This window comes from Mesoplodon bidens (genome assembly GCF_964165515.1).
Source record: "Mesoplodon bidens genome assembly, chromosome: 16".
NCBI classification, from domain to species: domain Eukaryota; kingdom Metazoa; phylum Chordata; class Mammalia; order Artiodactyla; family Ziphiidae; genus Mesoplodon; species Mesoplodon bidens.
Genome location: NC_138173.1, coordinates 44,574,656 through 44,597,404, shown reverse-complemented (window position 1 = coordinate 44,597,404; position 22,749 = coordinate 44,574,656). Strand labels below are relative to the sequence as shown.

The 22,749-nt window shown below is 42.1% G+C and overlaps 1 protein-coding gene across 1 annotated transcript in view; it reads right to left on the bottom strand.

Annotated features, from left to right (window-relative positions):
* Positions 1 to 22,749, bottom strand: part of GRHL2 (grainyhead like transcription factor 2) — a 164,688-nt gene that overhangs the window by 100,652 nt on the left and 41,287 nt on the right. Inside the window, exons 2-4 of the mRNA XM_081259033.1 lie at positions 13,305 to 13,500; positions 5,083 to 5,150; positions 315 to 708 (exon numbers count right to left, since the gene is read on the bottom strand). Of these exons, the coding sequence (XP_081115159.1) occupies positions 315 to 708; positions 5,083 to 5,150; positions 13,305 to 13,500 (658 nt within the window). The remainder of the gene's footprint in view (positions 1 to 314; positions 709 to 5,082; positions 5,151 to 13,304; positions 13,501 to 22,749) is intronic.

The following is a 22,749-nucleotide window of genomic DNA, read 5'->3' as shown; positions in this document are numbered from 1 at the left end:
AAAACTTTACAAACTAGGAAATTTCCACGCAAACAGCCCTTTGTTCTTCAAAACTATTTAATTTTAAGACTAAAACTAAAACCACTCAAGGAATCTGTCATCTAAGAGGCAGGAAATATTCCTCCACACACCTAGGCCAATGGTCTAATAAAACCCGTTTATGAAGAAAGATGCAGACATGTTTAAAAAAAAACAAACAAAACCTTAAACTCACAGTTGAATTCACTCATCCCACTTAAAAAGCAAACAGAGAAAACAAGTTAGGTGGTTTGGGGTTTCAGTTCCAGCTGCTGATGTAAGAGCCAGGGACTCACCTCTGTGTTTCCGTCTTTGAAGCTCTCGCTGTAAGTACTGTCCGGGGTGCTGCGCTGATCATCCTTGAGGTAGGTGCTATGGCTGGCCACGGACGGCACGCCATACTGAGTCTGTTCAAAGATAACCACGCGTTGCTCGTCACCATCTCCCCGGGGATAGTGCACAGGTGGGGCCGTGAAAACCGGTGTGAAATCTTCGGCCTTCACCACTGTGATTCCCGCCATGGGGATGACGGCTGGGCTCTCAGAGACGTTCGTGCTATACTGTTCCCGTTTTGAATTCTCCAGGTGGTCTTGATTTAGGGAAAGGTTCACTGGAACAGTCTTTAGGACCTGCACTCGGTTTTCTCCTCCACTCAAACTACTCTGGGCTCCACTGGTGCCAAGACAGTTTCTGTGTGTTTAAACCCACACCCCGCAACAGAACACAATTAGAAACATCACCGTTCTGCAACTCCTAATAACTGAGGTAAGCAAGAATCAGTGGATGCTAATGCATTAGGGGGAAAGCTGATGGCAAACTTTACAATGGAATGCAACGAATCTTTGTATCACTAGAAGGAGGACAACTACCCATATGTGCCTCCTGGTATCATGCAATGAGCCCCACCTAGAAAGTGCTATTGCCCACCCCCCCTGAAACAGCTGACTCTAAATCAAGCAAGCCTTTACATCTAGCTTCCCGTTCTTAGGATATATGGGAGCTGGAAGAATAATTTAAATAACATTGAAAAGAAACAATCATACAAATCAGAATGTCACACATCTTACTGACCTGGTTTCTTCAATAAGTCAGAGGCATGAAAAAAGAAAGAAAAGTGGGAGACTTGTTCTAGGTTAAGAAACTTAAAAGACATAATCAAATAGGATTAGCAGATCTTGTCTGGATCCTGATCTAAAAAACCAAAAAGGCACTTATGAGGCAGTGGGATTTTTGAGACAACTGAATATGAACTGAGAGGTAGCTGATGTTAAGGAAGTACTGTTAACTCACCTAGATGTGATAATGATTTTGAGATTAGGTAATAAAATGTCTTTGTTTATTTAGAGATATAAATCAAAAGTTGTTAGAGGTGAAATGACATAAAGTAAGCCAGGAACTTATTTTGAATACTACTGCAATAAAAATTTTAAAGAAAGAAAGAAAGAAAGAAAAGGTCAAGTTTAAGTAGGTGTAACACAAAGTTATCAGTGCTGAACCTGGGGGATGGGACGGGTATCTGGGGGTTCATTATACCATCGTCTTTATTTATGGGTATGTTTGAAAGCTTTCAAAAGAAAACATTTTAGGTAGCTTTTTTTCAAAAAGGTGGGAGCAGGACAATAAGTTAAAGGAAGAGAGTGGGAAGAATGTTTTTCACTCTTCTGCAGGCTAAACTCCTTGCAGCAAAAATAATATAATGAGAATTTATCATTAGAATATTTTCACTAAATTGAGAAATAACATCAGCTCATTGATGTCCTTAGCACGGAATTACTTTCAGGGCTTAAGGAAGTGGTGTAACTGGGCTTACGTGAGACAAGATCTCTCAGATCTCAGACCTCCCGTGCTACAAAGAGAAAGGAAAGGATTTAGAAGATTAATTCTTGCCAGGATAAGATGAAATACTTTCATCTATACTATAGGATTCTGGGAGAGAGCAGAAGCAAAGAGAAACTTCTTATGAAAAGAGCGTTATGGATAGAAAAGTCCTTGTGGTCAGTAAGATTTGAGGCCACCTCTTACTTATTTATAGATTATTCTGAATGACACAGAGACAAAATGCATGTTTTGCATGGAGCCCCGTCCCCAGTGTCTGTTTTTTTTTAAAACTAGCATGTGCTTTCTGGGGCTTACAGCCATCTCTCATCGAGAGAAATATTTGAATAAAATTGGTTCTTCCAAGAACTGAGCTCTCGTGGCTCCTCTCTGTAAAGGAAATCCACTCACCTCTGAGCTTGCCTCTCTAACAGGACTCAGTATTTTTAGCTTTGATTTTTCAGATAAAACTTCAAAGTGAAGCTTGAGGAAAGAATGGCTTCACATGAACAAAGCCAACAGAAAAATACCTGGACCTCTCTGAGTCAGTCACAGACCTGTAGAAATCATTCTAGAAACAAACCCTTTAAAGAATAAAATCATGAGTCTATAAACATTCTGGCTTTAAGTAATAACCTGCTTTCATGGCTATATCAATACAATGAATCTGTATCTAAGACACAGTGAAAATTCAGAAATTATGTTCAATCTGAATCCAGTAAGCTGATAATGCCAAAACCCAGACCACCCATTTATATCAGTATTTCCTAAACCTTGTTGTTGAGAACATTGCATAGAATGTTAATACATGTTCCTCAAAGAAAGGAGACCATGATAAAATCAGTATTTAAAAAAAAAATTGCCTAAACAAGACCACCCTGGTGGGTCACAGTCATGAACACAGTAAAGGCCCCCAAGGGTTCCTCCACTTGTTTAATTGTAACCCAGAATTTCTCAAACTCATTTTATCCAGGACCCTTCTGTGGAGGAGTAATTACTAATACTTGTGGGTAATGTCCTGCTAGTTGGGTGTAGGACGGTTGGTCTACGTTCATTAGCTACCAAAGCAATTATCCACTTTTGGCAATTCTGGGCTTTGCACAAGCACGGTCTTACTGGCTTTGCCAAAATATTCAAAATCAATCAACTCCTCTACAGTTAGAGTCCACTTCAGTCCAAATTTCTTAAGTCTTCACTTCATGCAAAACACTTGGATTCTAAACAAGAAACACACGTCAAAATATTTTTGGTGTGCTTATAAACAAACTAATAGAGTTGTGCAAATCTAGTTGAATCGTCACTACCATGAGACGAGGGAACAACAGACTCGGCACCATCCTATAATGTGTAACTGTGCCTCTATAGAATAGCACCGACTTTAAAAGCTGATGTCGGAGAACTCTGGAAGTCATCCAAAAAATGGGTGATCAGAACAAAGTAAGAATTATTGTGAGATATACTGACTCACCTGCAATAGAATTTAAAATTGAACCAAACATTATAATGTGAGAAAAAAATGCAAGGCTAAGAATGGTTCATTGAAATATACTTTTTAAAAAATTGGGGTCATGACATTGAGATTACTTTTCAAAGTGGCGACTTCTATACACGAACATTTGTAATGATATCATGTCAGCACATGGCACCTTAATTCATGAGTACATTGCAGACCAAATGATATCCTTCCAAATTACGTTCAACCGGAAGTCTACTAAGTCATAATCAGTCCATACAAGGTGGTTTGTCTATACCTCACTGCCAGTTTTTTTTTTAAGGCACTCCATTGATATCTCAAAAATGGCCTTTAAAATACAATGAGTGGCTGTCAGTCTTTAATGTTGTTCTGAAAGATACTTTACCAAAACATGGGCTCTTTTGTCTATTATGATACATACAGAGCACACATCTTAGATTCGTTCCCCTCCCCACCTCCACCCCCCGCGCCTCCCCCAACTTTTCTGTGATTACTGGTATAGGACTTAGGAGACAGCACTTGCTTAGCCTAATAAATGCTGGCTGAATGGAAGAAAAGTTATAGGACCTGAAGAGCATCAGCCTCTTTCTCCCTGTCATCACTGCTACTCACTAGTGCCCAGGGCCCCAAAGCAGCATAGAGCATCAGAAGATCCCTGTGGAACCACAAATCAGATGCAGACAGCCTTGATCTTCTGCTGGGGATGTGCCTTAGAGGTGATACACAGCACAGGGCCACTGATTGGCGGGGTGGCCCCCACTGCTAGTCGTATGACAAGATCACAGTGTCACAAGCAGCTCCTATCAAGGCCAGGAAAGATTCTGACATGTGTTTTAGCAGGAGACTTCGTTTCTCCTGGCTTCATGTTTCCAAGTGGAAAAACCCCCAACAGAAAAGCACTGTGGCTTCTCCGTCCCTCTGCAGGGGAAGAGATGTATTTGATTGGTGAGTTTGGGAGAAGTAGCTGAGTAAGGTGGTTCAGACCCTTGTGGTTCCCTCTTTACGTCTGGATCATCTTGGCCAAAGAAAGGGGACACTCCAGGCACCGTGGCCATGCCATCAGTGGCCTGTCCCTCCAGGGAGGCCTGAAGTCCTGCTTGGGACTGGATGAATAGCCATATCTAAGTCAGGACTGAAATGTTACAAATTGCTGGTTCAAAATCACTTCTTTAATTTGCTTCATCAGAAATAAGATTGATTTTTTTTCCTTTTTAATTTCAATCTGTCTGTTTCTTGTTTTTCAACTGGTTCTTAATTCAGGATTGAAGGAAAGGAGTATGACCTATGGTCTCCTAACATCTTTCCTGCCCCTGAACCCCAACAGTGTCCTCTGCCACCCATGGCTCCCTACCAGCTCCTCCCTGGACTGAGATCAGCCTGGCCTCCTTTCTCTCCTCCTTATCAAAGACGATCCTCAAATGTCTCACTCCCTCAAGGGCCTCATCGCAGTCATACAGCCATTGGACGGACAGAAAAGTTCACGCCAGCAGTAGGCTATCTTGCCTGTATATCACCTCTAATTCTTGGGATTTGCAGCCTCCTCGGAAGATACTGATGGCCCTTTGCAGAATTGCAAAACCAAAAAATACAATTTTCTCTCCCGCCTGAGAGATCCAGTTTTGATCCAGACTCCAAAAACAGGTAGCAGATATTAAGCTTCTTGACTCCCATATCCTCTCAAGAACAAAAGTTATAGTTTAATACTATTGTTTTCAAAAAACATAGAAAAAGAGTTATTTGGGGAGTCAGGCATATTCCTGTACATATTATCATACCTTTTATCCTGGTCTTCTTGGCTGTCACTTGCTTTGCTTACAGACAGCAGCCTCTTGTCTCGAGGAACCTGAAAACATCACCAACCATCAGTCAGACTTATATAGATGCAACTGTGACCTTGTGCAGAGCTTGACACCAGCATAAGCAAAGAAAAGGAAATGGAACATTCTCCAGAGAATGGTGGCAAATTTGCAATGGCCAGGAGATGGTTAAAGGTAAGTAGGCTGATTGGCAATGACAGTAGACCAGACACAAAAGGTGATGATCAATGTAGGGCCACAGCAATCCTGATTCTGCTGACACTGGCAACTCTCTCTCGCTGGACCTAAGCACCTTCTGAGCCCTTCCCACCTTCGTTGGGAGTGGATGAGAGGAAAGGGTAAGAGGATCTGTGCTCTGCAGCAGACAGAAAACATCTTGGAGCTACAACAGGTATCCCGTTAAGGAACAGGGACTGACCCTCCACTCTGATGAGAGACTCCAGGTGCTGACATGCAGGGGGGCAAACTGGGTAGGGGGCTGCACTGTCCAGTGAGGGAGCAACATCTAATACCTGGGCCAGCCTTTACCTACCCTCCCTAGCTCTCCAACTGGCTTCCACCCTTCTTCTTCTAATGCACTTTTATTATTGACTTCACAACCACAATGCCAACATATTACCTGAAAGATTATTGAAAAAGTGCTACTTGAGGGCTTCCCTGGTGGCACAGTGGTTGAAAGTCCGCCTGCCGATGCAGGGGACACGGGTTCGTGCCCCGGTCCGGGAAGATCCCACGTGCCACGGAGCGGCTGGGCCCATGAGCCATGGCCACTGAGCCTGCACGTCGCGGAGCCTGTGCTCCGCGACAGGAGAGGCCACAACAGTGAGAGGCGTGCGTACCACAAAAAAAAAAAAAAAAAAAAAAAAAGTGCTACTTGAGAGAAGGGATACCCCTACCAGCTGTGTTTCTGAACATCATCTGACTGCCCTACCGCATTAAGGATCATTTATCTATCTCTACCATAGTTCTCAAACACACAAATAGTGGGTTTAGATTTGTTTGGCTGGTTGGATGTTTTGGGTTTTTTTGTTTTTGTTTTTGATTTTGTTTTTTCCTAAATCTGCAGATCTTTCTTCTAGCCAAACACCTTTGTACTCAAAACACAGCCTTCACTATTTTGACATAAGAGAGCGTTTATGAGAAGCATCTCTCTTCTGGATTCTGGACTAGCAATCCTCATGGACAGTTTCCACCCACCTGAATATGTATGCAAGCCCAGCTAGCTGGGCAAGGGAGGCAACATAGCAGGGTGGCTAAGAGTCCAGGCCTAGACCTGACTGTTTGGGTTCAAATCTCAGCTCTACCACTTACTAATTCTGCCTCAGTTTCCTCAGCTGTAAAACAGGCATAATGGTAGTCCTATACCTCACAGGGTGTTTAGTAAAATTAAATGAGTTAATTTTTTTAAAGCCACTTGGAGTGTCTGGGAATTTATAAGCATTTGTTAAATAAAAATAAAGTAAATCAATTGTCCTTCACTCACATGTCAATGATGAGGGTCTACAATGTAGCAGGCATTACTAAGTGCTAGAAAGAAATGAAATGAATAAAACATAGCTCCTATCATCTACTGAAAATGACAGATAAACATAAAATTTTTTTTTTTTTCTTTTCGGTACATGGGCCTCTCACTGTTGTGACCTCTCCCGCTGCAGAGCACAGGCTCCAGACGCTCAGGCTCAGCGGCCATGGCTCACAGGCCCAGCCGCTCCGCAGCATGTGGGATCTTCCCGGACCAGGGCACGAACCCGCGTCCCCTGCATTGGCAGGCAGACTCTCAACCACTGCGCCACCAGGGAAGCCCAACATAAAATTTTAATACCCAGCACACCCATGTTCATAGCAGCATTATTCACAATAGCCAAAAAGTGGAAATGACCCAAATGTCCATCCATCTACAGATGAATGGATAAACAAAATGTGATATATACATACAATGGGATATTATTCAGCCTTAAAGATGAAATTTTGATACATGCTATAATATGGATGAAGCTTGAAGACATTACACTAAATCCCATGTGACTCAAATCCATCAACTTCCCTGTGGATGCCTGCCTCCTGGTTCAGCCCCCGACATCTCGTACCTGAGCTACGGCATCAGCCTAACTGGTCTCTCCTCTCCTTCACTTAACCCTTGCAATCCATTTGGGATCCATTAAGAAGATCCAGAGTGATCTTTAAGTCTGACCCCACTACGCTCTTACTTAAAACTCTTCAATGCTTCCCGTTATTCTCAGGAACATGGCCTCCAAAAACTCTTCTGCCTCAACTTGGGCCACCCCCATCACTGCTGTGTGTACAGCCACACTGCATCTCTGACCATGCAATGCTCCTTCTTGCAGCAGAGCCATCACACAGTCCTCTCTGCCTGCAACATACCCCAGTCCCCTGCCCCACCCTACCCATGCCTTCTCTAAGCTAACTTGTGAGCTTACTTCGAGAACCATCTAAATGTCCATATCCAAGATTAGACTACAGTCTCCATGAGTGTCCACCTTGTGCATGGTTATGTCCCAAGTGCCTGGAATGTAGCAGGCCCTCACTAAATTCTTGTTGAAAGAATGACTGAATCAATCAAAATGGCCTGCAAAAAGCAGAATCAAAGAAATAGAAGAAATAGGGATTCCAAACACTAAAACGTATTAGTAACTCCCAAAGACTCCTGGAAGGGAACATTAGTGTTGCTAAGATGCACTGATGCCAGCTCTGAGCCCCTTGCTCCGTCTATAGTATTCGTCACAATGTGACAAAGGGAAACCTTTGGGTTTGCTCCCATCTGGGCCACCGTGAACCATTTTTACCTTTGGCTTCCCAAAGACTGTCCTTCTTAGAGAAACTGGGACCTCTGAACTCAGGCCCCTTTCTCAAGTCTAGACCCACAATACTGTCTATCAGACATCCCTACCTAGACATCCTACAAGCGCATCAAACTCAACATACAATTATCCTTTTCCCCAAAGCCCTTCTTCTGTACTCCGCCTTCGTTAATCTGAGAATCAGCTTAGATTTTATGATCCTAATTATAGGGTTCTCCCGCCAAGTCTCACACACACACACACACACACACACACACACACACAAACACACACACACAGTCAGTTGCCAGCTTTTTTTGTGTGTGTGGTATGTGGGCCTCTCACTGCTGTGGCCTCTCCCGTTGCGGAGCACAGGCTCCGGACGCGCAGGCTCAGCGGCCATGGCTCACGGGCCCAGCTGTTCCGCGGCATGTGAGATCTTCCCGGACCAGGGCACGAACCCATGTCCCCTGCATCGGCAGGTGGACTCTCAACCACTGCGCCACCAGGGAAGCCCCAGTTGCCAGCTTTTATTCAAACAAATACTCAGTGATTTCTTGAACATACTGCTTTGTCTCTATGCAGTATGGCTGACTAAACAGAGTGGCTGATTTAGGGAGAACCTCACAAATGCTGACGCAGGGAACAGCTACCATCATGTCTTACTTTAGGGCTTCATCATTTTTTATCTGGACTATTGCAACGAACTGTTCACTGGATTCTCTGCTCATAACCCACCTCCCTGCTGCTGCTGCTGTTGCTGTAATATGTATAAATCATTTCTCCAATCTACCAGGCTTATGTTCAAAATCCTTCAGCAATGGAGAAAATGATGCCAAATAATATGATAGAAAAATTACAGGAAATTTCACTTTCTTCTTTAAGCTTCCCTGCATTTTCTATAATGTATATGTATAAGCCCAAAATAAAAAGCCGATTTCAACAGCTTATGAATATTTCAACAGCTTATGAATATTTATTAAATCACTTATTCACTCATTCATCTAGATAATGTGAATTTAAGTCATTAAAATACATAAAAACCAGGACTTCCCTGGTGGTGCAGTGGTTAGGAATCCATCTGCCAGTGCAGGGGACATGAGTTCAAGCCCTGGTCCAGGAAGATCCTGCATGCCTCAGAGCAACTAAGCCCGTGCACCACAACTACTGAGCCTGCGCTCTAGAGCCCGTGAAACACAACTGCTGAGCCCGCGTGCCACAACTACTGAAGCCCATGCGCCTAGAGACCGTGCTCCACAACAAGAGAAGCCACAGCAATGAGAAGCCCGCACACTGCAACGAAGAGTAGCCCCAGCTAACCGCAACTAGAGAAAGACTTTGCGCAGCAACGAAGACCCAACGCAGCCAAAAAATAAATAAATGAATAAATAAATAAATTGAGGTATGGTTGATGTACAATGTTATATAAATTTCAGGTGTCCAACATAGAGATTCCCAATTTTAAAAGGTTATATTCCATTTATAGTTATTATAAAATATTGGCTATATTCCCTGCATTGTACAATATATCCTTGTAACTTATTTATTTTATACCTAGCAGCTTGTACCTCTTAATCCCCTCCCCCTATCTTGCCCCTCCCCCCTCCCCCCTCCCCTCCCCCCTCCCCCCTCCCCTCTCCCCCCTCCCCCCTCCCCCCTCCCCTCTCCCCTCTCCCCCCTCCCCTCTCCCCTCTCCCCTCTCCCCCCTCCCCTCTCCCCTCTCCCCACTGGTAACCACTAGTTTGTTCTCTACATAATTTTTTTTTTTTTTTTTTTTGCGGTACGCGGGCTTCTCACTGTTGTGGCCTCTCCCGTTGCGGAGCACAGGCTCCAGACACGCAGGCCCAGCGGCCATGGCTCACGGGCCCAGCCGCTCCGCAGCATGTGGGATCTTCCCGGACCGGGGCACGAACCCATGTCCCCTGCATCAGCAGGCGGACTCTCAACCGCTGCGCCACCAGGGGAGCCCTGTTCTCTACATATTTAAGTCTGTTTCTGTTTTGTTATATTGACTAGTTTGTTTTCATTTTTTAGATTGCACATATAAGTGATATCATACAGTGTTTGTCTTTCTCTGACATTTCATTTAGCATAATACCCTCCAAGTCCATCCATGATGTTGCAGGTAACAAAATTTCATTCTTTTTTATGGCTGAGTAGTACTCTATTGTATTTATATACCTCATCTTTATCCATTTGTCAGCTGATGGACACTTGGGTTGCTTCCATATCTTGGCTATTGTAAATAGTGCTGCTATGTACACTGGGGTGGATGTATCTTTTCAAATTAGTGTTTTCATTTTTTCCAGATATATATCCAGGAGTGGAACCTCTGGGTCATTTGGTGGTTCTATTTTTAGTTTTTTGAGAAACTGCCATACTGTCTTCCATAGTGGATGCACCAATTTGCATTCCCGTCAACAGTATACAAGAGTTCCTTTTTCTCCACATCCTCAAATTGAGTTTTATGTAAACTCTCTACTCTGCATTTCAAAATATTTACAGAAAGCAGTATTTCAACTTTCCTTTAAATATTAAAAATGTGCAAGAGGAGAGGTAATCCAGGTACCATATTTACTAATACTTTATCCTCTGAACCTGTGGGAAATAAAATACGTTGCTTTCCTAAGTTACTAATGATTTTTGTTTCAAGGTGTGTTTCTCTTTTTCATTAATACAAAAGAATTGCCATCTAATACAGATACCTGAAATTATATCCATTTCACAGGAGTAAAATCTACTTTTAAAGAATAAGAAAAATATATTTTTTCAAAGTGTATCTTAATGTATTTCTTCAAAGTCTTATAAAAGCATTAACTAATGTATTTGTTTAACATAGTTATAAAAGTTACCAAAAAATGTTGTAATGACCCAAGTGATTAAATCAGGGTCACTTTAATATGTTACTAAATTTTAAAGATTGATAAAGGTATCAATTTTTCACAGCAGGGGAAGGAGGAGAGGGGACGAAGTGAGAGAGTGGCATGGACATATATACGCTACCAAATGTAAAATGGATGGCTAGTGGGAAGCTGCTGCAGAGCACAGGGAGATCAGCTCGATGCTTTGTGATGACCTTGAGGGGTGGGATAGGGAGGGTGGGAGGGAGGGGATATGGGGATATATGTATACATATAGCTGCTTCACTTTGTTGTACAGCAGAAACTAACACAACATTGTAAAGCAATTATACTCCAATAAAGATATTTTTTTAAAAGGTGTCAAGTTTTAACTATTTTTTATAATAAAGGAAAATTGCTTTGTGATTCCTTTCTAGGGATGAGACCATTTCTGAAAATTACATATTAACACAAAAGTCCAATAACGCTGAACCCTCAAGAAATAGCCTATAACAGGAAGCAGTCTAACATGATAAGTTCCGTTTCTATACCATCCTCAATACATTCTGAAAATTTTGACTCCAAAACGTTTAGAATTCATCCTTGTGTTTTTCAAATAAGCTTAGTCAAAAAGGATGAAAATATATAAAACAACCACAAACAAAGAAAAGAAGAAAGGAAAGCCTGCCAAGAAACCATCTTTGTTTTTAGGCTCATTTTTTTTCAGGCGATTCCTGTTCATTGTAGGAAACTGCCCTGCTTACATGAAATGGAGGTTAGACCCTAAAATATCCTTTCATCTGGACCCCAGTTCCCCAAGTTAAAGGCCGTTCTTGCTATGTCAGGAGCCGTGTTGGGAGTTGTACAGCTTCACAGGAGAGCTGTCGAAATCAGCCAACTCCAGCTCCGTTGGTAAAGGGGAAAAAAATCAGCCTAGACTGGCAAGGGTACCAGTGGAATGCCTTTCCTATATTTCTCCAGGACTTTCCAACCAAAAAAAATGCATTTATTTGAGTTAATAATATCCTCATTTAAAGTAGCCTGGATGGGCCAGCCTATCAGTTACTCATACCTTGTGTTTCATCTTAAATAAGCACAACTTGGCTTGGCTTTCACTCTTCTGCCCATGGAGGGAGCCCTCCTGAGTGTTTTAATAGAGAAAATGGGAAGAAGCTAGAAAAGGAATGAGTAATTTTAGAGAACTTTGGTGAAAGAAATAGGCCCGGGGGCCGTGCCAGAGTCAATGGTGGTGGGAGATCGTTGTAAAGCACAAAAACCCTGGTTTAGGAGAGACCCAGGGGACAACACAACTTGCAGAAGTGAGACCACTGGGAGGAAACAGGAACTGGGAAGCAGGAAGGAAACAGGAAGCTGAGACTGGTGCTTACCAAAAGAAAAATGATTCCTCTTGGGTGATTTTCTCATGATGGAGGGAGAGGGGAAGAGGGGGATTTAGTTCTTATTCTAAAAATAGAGTTCACTGTGCCCAACCAGCAAAATAAACACGGCCATTCTCACCTTTGTGCCAATACCAGCATAAGCCCACAGTGTTTACAATCAAGTCAGGCAATAAATATCCTCATTCAGTAAATACCTGTTGATTTTTTACACTTCATTGGTTCTAAGGGAGCAGGTCATACCAGATATAGTCCTTTATAGTTGAGGCCAACCATTGTTTGTTGTTCGATTTCCTGAAATACTCCTATTTTGAAAGTAACTATGGCAGGTATTTTTGTAATGCAAGCGAATTACATTCACTTTGTTTTAAGGGTTTTTCAAAATAAATATTGAGTACTCATTGAAACAAATGGAGACAGTTAGATTTTGGAATTGCTACAAAAGCCTACCACTAAAGTATTCATTGGCATATTCCTTACAAAACTGAAAAATCTAGAAACCCTGATGTTTCTTATAAAATGGAAAATCTAAAAGCAACCTAGGGAGTTCCCTGGTGGTCCAGTGGTTAGGACTTGGTGTTTTCACTTCTGCTTTCACTGCCATGGGCCCGGTTCAATCCCTGGTCAGGGAACTAAGATCCTGCAAGCTGTGTGGCACAGCCAAAAAAATTAAATTAAAAAAAAATTTTTTAAAGGTTCTCATTACTTAATTAAAAAATAAAATAAAATAAGAAAAGATAAAAGCAACCTAAATGCCGTAAAACTGAGCAATGACTAAATTATGGTACAGCCACACAATGTAATATTCTTTATTCACCAAAAATCATAAAGTAAAAATGGCAGCAAAGAAGGATTTGCAATAGGATATGAAGTAGAACTTAAACGTAGACAATATGTATGCTTGTAAACAGAGGGCACAGAAATAATTATCCTAAAATGGAAACTCCCTGGGGGGGCTGGTAAAGTCGTGCTTTATAGATGGGAAAGCAGAGACGTAATGAGAACAGGAAGAGGCTGAATTCCAGAGCGAGTGTGGCAACACCATTCATTCTCTGGCCTGGGATGAAGAATCTGTCCCCTCTGCCCCCTAGAGCAGGGAGGTCCTGGAGGCAGAAAGTGGAGGGAGGCGGGGCTTCAGGTTCTACCTTGTAGTAGTCATACAGCAGGCCAAGGGCGGCAGCGCTGTCCTCATCACCGTTGATGCTCATCATGGCCTTGGTGGCCGCCGTCAGGGGGTTCTCCAAATACGACTTCCAGGCTTCATCCTCACTGGTGTAGGCTCTTCGGGTATTAAATGGAGGGTCACTGGGCATGGGCACTAAGGCCACCAGTCGTTTATTACTGTGAAAGCAAGAAAAACACGAGGTTCATTATCAAAGAAGTATTCCTTTGATATCCGCTAAAAAATACACATTATTTGGTTGATTTGTACTTCCCCAGAATGGAAGAGAGGGAAGATTAAGACTAAAGTGACTGCCCCATTGCATTGATAAAGCCACTGATTTATTTCTCTACTGCCCATGAGAAGTAATAATGGTCTTTCAAAGGTAGTACAGAAGTAGTGTAAGTTGGTTCCCTTCACACTTGGCTTTTCATATCCAATCATTTCAGGAGCCAAATCATTTTCTTTGATTATTCTTCATTAGTGAATATTCAAATGAAAAACTGAGAGGGAACAGGTTTCATTTAACTCTCTGAGTTCTAATGTATAAATGTGTACGATACATTAAATGTAATCAACATGTTAATGGTTATTAAAACTATTTTATCCAGTTTAATTTGTACTATAATTGCTAGCAAATTATAGACCAATCCAAGTCCCTTAATTTCAAAAGGCAATAGAAGCTACTTTGCAAACAAGACGTATTGCAGATATGCTGCATAATAGGAATACGAAGCAACAGGAAAGAGACGAACTTTGTATATGAATCCTGTGTTGCCACGGGATCCTACTATATTTAAAGGACATACAAGCTACAGGTTGTAAAAAATCATCATGGGGAGTGAGGAGGGCACCTGGAGAACCTTCAGTAGAGGCAAAAGGGGTTGGAGTCATTTGTCAGTCCTAACCAAGCCAAGCTCAGGTAAAGCAGCAATTGACTATCAAAGTGATTTCTTAAGGAGGATGCGATAATAACTTAAATACTCACAAACCATGACAGTCCTCAGCAGCTCCCCAGCCTTGTTCATTGAAATGAAACCAAAAAGTAACCATGAGACATTGTATTTCAGTAACACCTATGTCCACGCATAGTAACATGACACAGACAAGTAACAGGATTGCAAAGGCAACGTGTATACTGATCAGTGGAAATTCAGCCACCAAGAGCCTTCTGACGGTCATTCAGTCACAGACGTCCCTTTTTGTTGATATTTCTACAGGGCCTTCTGATAGTAGATGGTCTCCCCGTTCACTTTGTGATAGAAAACTGGCATGAACTCCCAGCAAAGGCTGTGCTGAGGGCCCTTTATGTGGAGGCATGGTGCCACACATTGGTGTAGGGTCAGAAAATGACACTGACACTGGTAACATATGTTTGGGGGCGGGGCGGGAAATCCACCCTGAGCAGAGCGGAGTTTCAGACGGTTTCCAGGCCCCTGGTTTGAACTTTGTGCCAGGGGCTTGGTGGAACTGATTGGGAAGAAAGAGAAAATGACCCAACTGTAAATTAATTGGATTAAAAGGTAAAATCAAGTTTCTGGAAGTAAACAGGAAAACCCTGGTAGAAGGCCTTTCTAACCATTAGGTAGTCTGGTGACATGGAACAGCACAGGCCCTGGAAGTGAGTCTTTGTTCACCACTTACAGGGGAGGAAAACTGCCTGAGGTTCGGTTTCTTCGCGCCTTAAATAAGGACAACACTATTTGTAGTTTCTTAAGGAACCTCCAGACTGTTCTCCATAGTGGCTGCACCAATTTACATTCCCACCAACAGTGCAAGAGGGTTCCCTTCTCTCCACACCCTCTCCAGCATTTATTGTTTGTGGATTTTTTGATGATGGCCGTTCTGACTGGTGTGAATGGATAGCCAACAAGGACCTACTGTACAGCACAGGGAACTCTGCTCAATATTCTGTAATAACCTAAATGGGGAAAGAATTTGAAAAAGAATAGATACATGTATACGTATGACTGAATCACTCTGCTGTACACCTGAAACCAACACAACATTGTTAATCAGCTGTACTCCAATATGAAATAAAAAGTTTAAAAAAAAAAGACAGCAATGCCCACCCTACTCACCTCACAATGCAACTGTAAGAATGGCATAAACTAGTGAATGAAAGGGGTCTGTAAACTGCACATTGTTATACAGTGACAGGTACTACCGTCACAGCACAGTTCCATACCCCATAAAGTTTGCGGGCAGAGTTATAATGCAGAAGTGCCGAAGAGAATCATTAATCAAAGGGAGACTGAAGTTGTTCATTTAGCTATTTCGATTGAGAGCCCAGTAGATGCCAGACACCATGCTATTTGTGGAGGATGCAATGGCAAATGACACAGGCACGTCCCCGTAGCCCAAGTAGCTGGCAGTCCAGTGGGGGAAAGAAAGCACCACTGTTGGGACTTCCCTGGTGGTGCAGTGGTTAAGAATCCGCCTACCAACGCAGGGGACACGGGTTGGTCACTGGTCCAGGAAGATCCCACATGCTGCGGAGTAGCTAAGCCCGTGTGCCGCAACTACTGAGCCTGCGCTCTAGGGCCCATGTGCCGCAACTACTGAGCCCTCGTGCTGCAACTACTGAAGCCCATGTGCCTAGAGCCCGAGCTCTGCAACAAGAGAAGCCACCGCAATAAGAAGTCCACGCATTGCAACAAAGAATAGCCCCCGCTTGCCGCAACTAAAGAAAGCCCACGCATAGCAGTGAAGATCCAACGCAGCTAAAAAAGAAGAAGAAAAAAAGAAAGGACCGCTGTTACAAGAGCAATGAGTGTGAGAAATGAACAGTGTCATGAGTGAGGTTATATGACAGAGGGGACTAACCTAACCAGAGGATCAAGGAGGAAGCAAAGTTTCGACAAAGACCTGAAGGAAAGGCAGGAGTGTGCCGGTCAATGTTGAAATAGGCAGATGTGGGAAACATTTTTTTGGGGGGGTGGGGGGAAACATTTTTAAAGTAAAGAATATATTGGTGATGCAACATAATGGAATTTTCTGACAAAAGGAGCACATTTGTATTCATTTTGGAGAGTCAACTAAAGAAATTTATGTATTATATACAGTAGAATATTACTCAGCCATAAAAAAGAATGAAATAATGCCATTTGCAGCAACATGGATGGACCTAGAGATTATCATACTAAGTGAAGTAAGTCAGAAAGAGAAAGACAAATGCCATGTGATATCACTTATATGTGGAATCTAAGATATGACACAAATGAACTTATCTACAAAACAGAAACAGACTACAGACATAGAGAACAAACTTGTGGTTGCCAAGGGCAGGGGAGGTGGGGGAGGGTTGGATTGGGAGTTTGGAGTTAGCAGATGCAAACTAGTACATACAGAATGGATAAACAACAAGGTCTTACTGTATAGAACAGGGAACTATATTCAATATCCTGTGATAAACCATAATGGAAAAGAATATAAAATAGAATATATATATATATATATATATATAACTGAATCACTTTGTTGTACAGTAGAAATTAACACAACATTGTAAATCAACTATAATTCAGTGTAAAAAAAAAGAAATTTATGTACTTTGATTTAACAGTAAAATAGTATTTCCATGTTGTGGAAACTACTAATCACAGAGGATAGGGCTTGATTTAGAGACAGAATTTTGGTGGACTCCTAAGAATCTACAAGTGGAAGAAATGAAGTCTCTGGGAGGACCACGAAGGCAGAGGTGATGGGCCCACGTGTGGCAGTGCCACCACCACCCCTCTCAGTCATTTAGTAGGAGCCACCCTGGGTGCCCGGTCTGCAGCCTTCACTTAGAGGGAGAAATAGAGGAATCTGAACCCTAATTGTTGCCCATGAGCACCCAGGCATCATGCATACTTCCCAAAATGCTCAGTCCTACAGGAAAGAAGGGCTTTAAGTTATGTGCAGTGACCTCACCATTGAAAAAGATGGGGATTTTACTCTCTTTCTTACCTAAGAAAAGCTGGGAGGCGGGGGCGGGGGGGGGGGTTTAATTACAACACTGGCTAATTTCCAAAAGTTTAGCAGGAAGTGCCAGGGTGAAGGATAAAAGCCAACTCTTGATTTACACTAAGTAGTGCCCTGATTCACTTGAGAGATTTTTCTTAGAGTCTTCCTTCAAGTCCCTACTCCCTCCTGCTGAGTCTCCTGGATTGCTGATTTTATCTGTTCCCAGCACGAACGTTCACTCATAAATCTAGATTCATCAGCTTTTCCCCTATGATGAAATGGTTGATGAATCCTTACATGATCAATGGAGAAAAATATCCTGGGAAAGCACATCCTTACTAGCTGTTTCTGTTCACATTTTTGATGGCCAAAGGACTCTTATGCTCTTCCCTTTAACTGCATAATGACTTTGGATTTCTTGTTTTTTCATAGATTATAATCTCTCCGGTCCAGAGCACCGTTGAATAAAGCTTGGTTTAGTAAAAACAGAACAATCTCTCTGGTACACTGAGCAAAACTGTAGACTTGTAAAGAAAGGACAGTTTCACAGGACAGCTTTTACCAAAGTTTGGAACACTTTCTGAAGGTGAGTTTCATCACTGTTCTTTTGGAGTGGCAATTCTAATCCTGCTCTGGTCAGCTTTTTAAATATCCTTTCAGTAGCTTTAGGTATGGAATTTTCTGGGTTGCCTTGAACACAGAACACGTCAACTATAAACTTGATCTCTGTTCTTCCTTGGAGGAAAGTTTAAATTAGCACCTGAGTATTCACAGCAAGGCTAAGGCTGTGTTAGATCACAAATATTTTTTTTCTTTCGTTTGTTTCTTTAATCCGCTACTTCATTTTGTTGATGTTGGGAGAAAGATTAAGAGATGAGTCATCAGCTGAAGTAATGAAAGAGGTGGAGGAGTCATGCAGCTGAGATCATTACCAACAAGTCAAGAAAAGCTCCAGATCACTCTACCGCATGCCCTGGGGCATTAATAAGATTCTAACAGAGGGAATGCTTTGCTGGGGAGAAGCATGTGAAACTTAGTACATAATGCCTTCACCTCCTAAAAATATGTGTAGTAGTAGTCAACAAATCCAGACATAAATCCATTTCACTTGGGACCACAAAAAACCAGGACAGTGAAGTTTTCATGTCAACTTATCACTTTCAATCCATTTCTCATCATTCTTTTTTTTTTTTTAATAATTCCTAGAAGGGCATTAGTCTTTGAGGGGAGGGTTGTTTTGGGTTTTTTTTTTTGTCTTAATCTAGGGGGAGAATGGTTTTGGAGTTGAATAAACCTCAGTTTTAATCTCAGCTCTGTCAATTACTGAATTTAGATGAGGTAATTTAGTTCTTTGAGCTTGTTTCTTCCTCTGTATCATGATATCAGCCTTACGGTACTGTTCTAAAGGAATAACTCAGATATTTACATATGAAGAGCCTGGTGCATTACAGATCTTCAATAAATAATAGTCATAAGTATTACTTCTCTTTAGAACTGATTCTATTAATGAGCTCTGATCAAAATCCAACAGACCTCCCTCAGTTCTTAATCTCCTTGGATTTTCTTGGCCATTTCTCACTTCTGTAAAATCTTTCCTTGCTTGGCTTCTAAGATCCTGTACAAGAGTGGTTCTCCTCAGTAGCCAAACACTCTTTTCTAACCTCTACTCTACCTCATCCTAGTCCTCTAACCCTCATCATTCCTGGGCCCTTTGCTCTTTTCTCTCCATTGTTGATTCGTACGGCTTTCATTGATCCTCTATCTTTTTTTTTTTAATTTATTTTATTTTTATTTTTGGCTGTGCTGGGTCTTCGTTGCTGCGCACAGGCTTTCTCTAGTTGCGGCGAGCGGGGGCTACTCTGTTGCAGTGCACGAGCTTTTCATTGATGTGGCTTCTCTTGTTGTGGAGCACGGGCTCTAGGCACACGGGCTCAGAAGTTGTGGCTCGCGGGCTCTAGAGTGAAGCCTCCATAGTTGTGGTGCACGGGCTTAGTTGCTCTGCGGCATGTGGGATCTTCCCAGATCACGGATTGAACCCATGTCCCCTGCATTGGCAGGCAGATTCTTAACCACTGCGCCACTAGGGACGTCCTTGATCCTCTATCTTAATGACTAATAGATGGGTATCCCCTAAGAGCCAGTTCTGCCTTCTCCTTAGATGTCCTGTCGTCACCTTTAACTCAATCCAAAACTAAGGTAATCATCATTTCTCACTTGGGCACACCTCATCATCATCTGTCCCCAGTCATCCAGAGCCAAATCTTATGTACTGGTTTAAAATATAGACTCTGGAGCCAGGCTGCCTGGGTGTAAATCCTGGCTGCACCACGTACTAGCTGTGTAACCCTGGACACGTTAATTAACCTTTCTGGGCATCAGCTTTCTCACCTGTAAAACTGAGATGTGCCCCCAAATGAAATTGACACGGTATAAAAGCCTCATGTGTGTTGGCTATTATACTCTCTCTTCATCCCTTATATGGAGTCAGTCACCATATCCATGATCACAGCTTTGGTCTTATCTCTTCATGCCTCCAACTGGTCTCTTTATCCTTCAACTTTCCCCTCTTCAATCCCTATTGAAGCCCTATGGAATCATCTTCAGAGATAATCATTTTCAAGAGTGTACTATGATTCTTTACCACCTGTAATGTCAAGTCCAAAATCCTCCATCTGATATTTAGGATTCTCCATTATCAGGCCCCTACATACTTCTCAAAATTTATTTCTTTCTACTTACTTAACATAAGGAGTTAAACCATTTATTTGCAGTACCCTAAAGAAGCCCATTCCTACGTCCATGCCTTTGCTCAGACTGTTTCCCTGCCTGAAATTCCCTTCCTGCTTCTCCCCATCTAAATTCTACTCTAATCAAAGTCCAGCTGCAAGATCCCATCTTCCAGAAAATACTCCCTGATTGTTTCTATTTGGGCTCTTAAGGGGTTCCCTGTACTAAGGACTCCTACAGTATGTATGTTATTTACTACATATATTCTACCATTTAATTTTTACTACATAAAGAATACTGACTATGGAAAGAAAACTGTCATTCAGCTGTCAGATCCACCAACTACACCAAGAAAGTAGCATTCATTACTCAAAAAGCCCAGCAGTCCCCAAACATAGTCCACAGTCTGTCCTGCACCACGTCCCTTACCTGCCTTGGATTCCCAACCTTCCTGGCTTCACTCAAAGATCTGCAAACCCCTCTTCTCCAGCTTTGCATTGGCTTTCTTCTAAAAGCACCAGTCCCCACACCATCTCACACACACACACACACACACACACACACACACACACACATCTCCTTGAGTCAATTAACACACCTAGACACCCTAGACACTTATCTTTTAAAAGGCAGCTAACAGAGTCATCCATAAGTCTTCATTTTCTTACATCCACTTCATTAAAAAGTCCTGCCTATTGATCCTGCCTTCAAAATATATCCAGAACTTGACCACTTCTCACCATTCCACTGGAAGCATGCTGGTGTAAGCCACCATCATCTTCTACTTGGATTACTGCAATTGTCTCTGAGGTGGGCAGCCTCTACTATGGGCCCCCAATGATCCTTACCTCCTAGAACTCACACCCTTGTGGAGTTCCCTCCCGCGCTGTATCAGACTTCGTTTATATGACCAACAGCATATAGCAAAAATGATAGTTTGGCACTCCCAGAATCAGATAGTAAAAGTGTTCCATCTTGGTAAGTCAGTCTCTCTCTCTCTCTCTCTCTCTCTCTCTCTCTCTCTCTCATTTCTCTCTCTGGGGAAAGCAAACTGCCATACTGTGGCAAGGAACTGAAGCCTTGACCAACAGTCAATGAGAAACTGAAGACCACCAAGAACCCGTGAGGGAGCTTAGTACATTCTGCAGTCAGAGACAAGTCTTAAATCAGTTATAGCCCCAGATGACAACTTGACTGCAACCTTATGAGAAACTCAAGAGTCAGAACCAACCAGCTAAGTTGCTCTTAGATTCCTGACCATCAGACATTGTGCAAGATAATGTTTGCTATTTTAGCTGATAAGTTTTTAGATACTATGTTACACAGCAGTGGGTAACTAATGCTGTCTCTAAATAAATCTCCTTGCTTTTACCATTGTCCCCTCCTCCCTCCAGTCTATTCTCAACAAAGCATCTATAGAAATCCCATTAAAACGTAAATCAGATCACGCTACTCCCATGCTTAATCCTATAATGACTCCCCATTTTCCTTAGAGGTCAAGGTCCTTCCACAGGCCTTCCAGGCCCTGCAGAATCTCTCCTCCTTTACTTCTCCGACCTCCTCTCCTGATACTCTCTCCTTGTCATTCTCCTCACTCATTCTGATCCTCTGCACTGGTCTCCATGTCTCCACCTTAAGGTCTTGGCTCCAGCTGTTTCATCTTCCTGGAATGTTCTTCCCCCAAATTCCTCCAAATAACTCTCTCATCTCCTCTAAACCTTTGCCCAAATCTCACCACAATGAAATTTACCCTGACTACTTTACTTAATGCAGTGACCCACCTTGACCCACCCTAGAACTTCCCATTCCTCCAAAACTTTCTGTCTCCCTTACACAGCTTCTACTCTTTCTTTCTTCCATAGCAGTCACCATCTTCTCACACACAATGTAGCCTACTTACTGTGTTCAGTGTTCATGGTCTGTCTATCCCCACAAGAATGTAAGCTCCACAGAGCTGGGACTTTTTTTGTTGTTGTTCATGGATGTATCATAAGCAGTTTGAACTATGCCTGCCACTCAATTAAATTTGTTGAATGAGTGAATAAAAGTTCAGTTGAAGAATTGAAGTATAAGTTGGGGTTTAAAGTACCATGAAGGGAGGGAGGGAGGGAGGTATATATTTCACGTTTTCATAAAATCAGTTTATAGTGTGTTTGTAAATTGGTTGTGAGCTATAAAATGCTATATAAATGCAAGTTGCCTTAATTTTAAGAAGCATAATTGTAAAATTAATTTAACAAGGATTGATCCTAAACTGTTTTTCTCTCACCTCCTACTTCTCACCTTCAAATTAAACAAAATGAGGATTCATTTTTCTGTTCTCCTAAAATGTGAGCTACACACGAGGAAACAAAGCGGATGTATGTGCAGACCAGAGGCAAAAACTAGAGGAAGACTGAACTCTAATCAGCAAAGGTCTGCAATCCATGACCCTTTCTTCCACCTGTTGTATATCATTCTCAACATTGACTTGAACTGGGGGCAAAAGAATTTTTTCCACCTCTCTTTAAGAAGTGAAGTTTTACCTAGAGATTATCATACTAAGTAAGTCAGACAGAGAAAGACAAATATCATACAATATCAATTACACATGGAATCTTAAAAAATGATACAAATGAACTTATTTACAAAATGGAAATAGACTCACAGACATAGAAAACAAACTTATGGTTACCAAAGGGGAAGGGTGGGGAGGGATAAATTAGGAGTATGGGATTAACAGATACAAACTACTATATATTAAATAAACAACC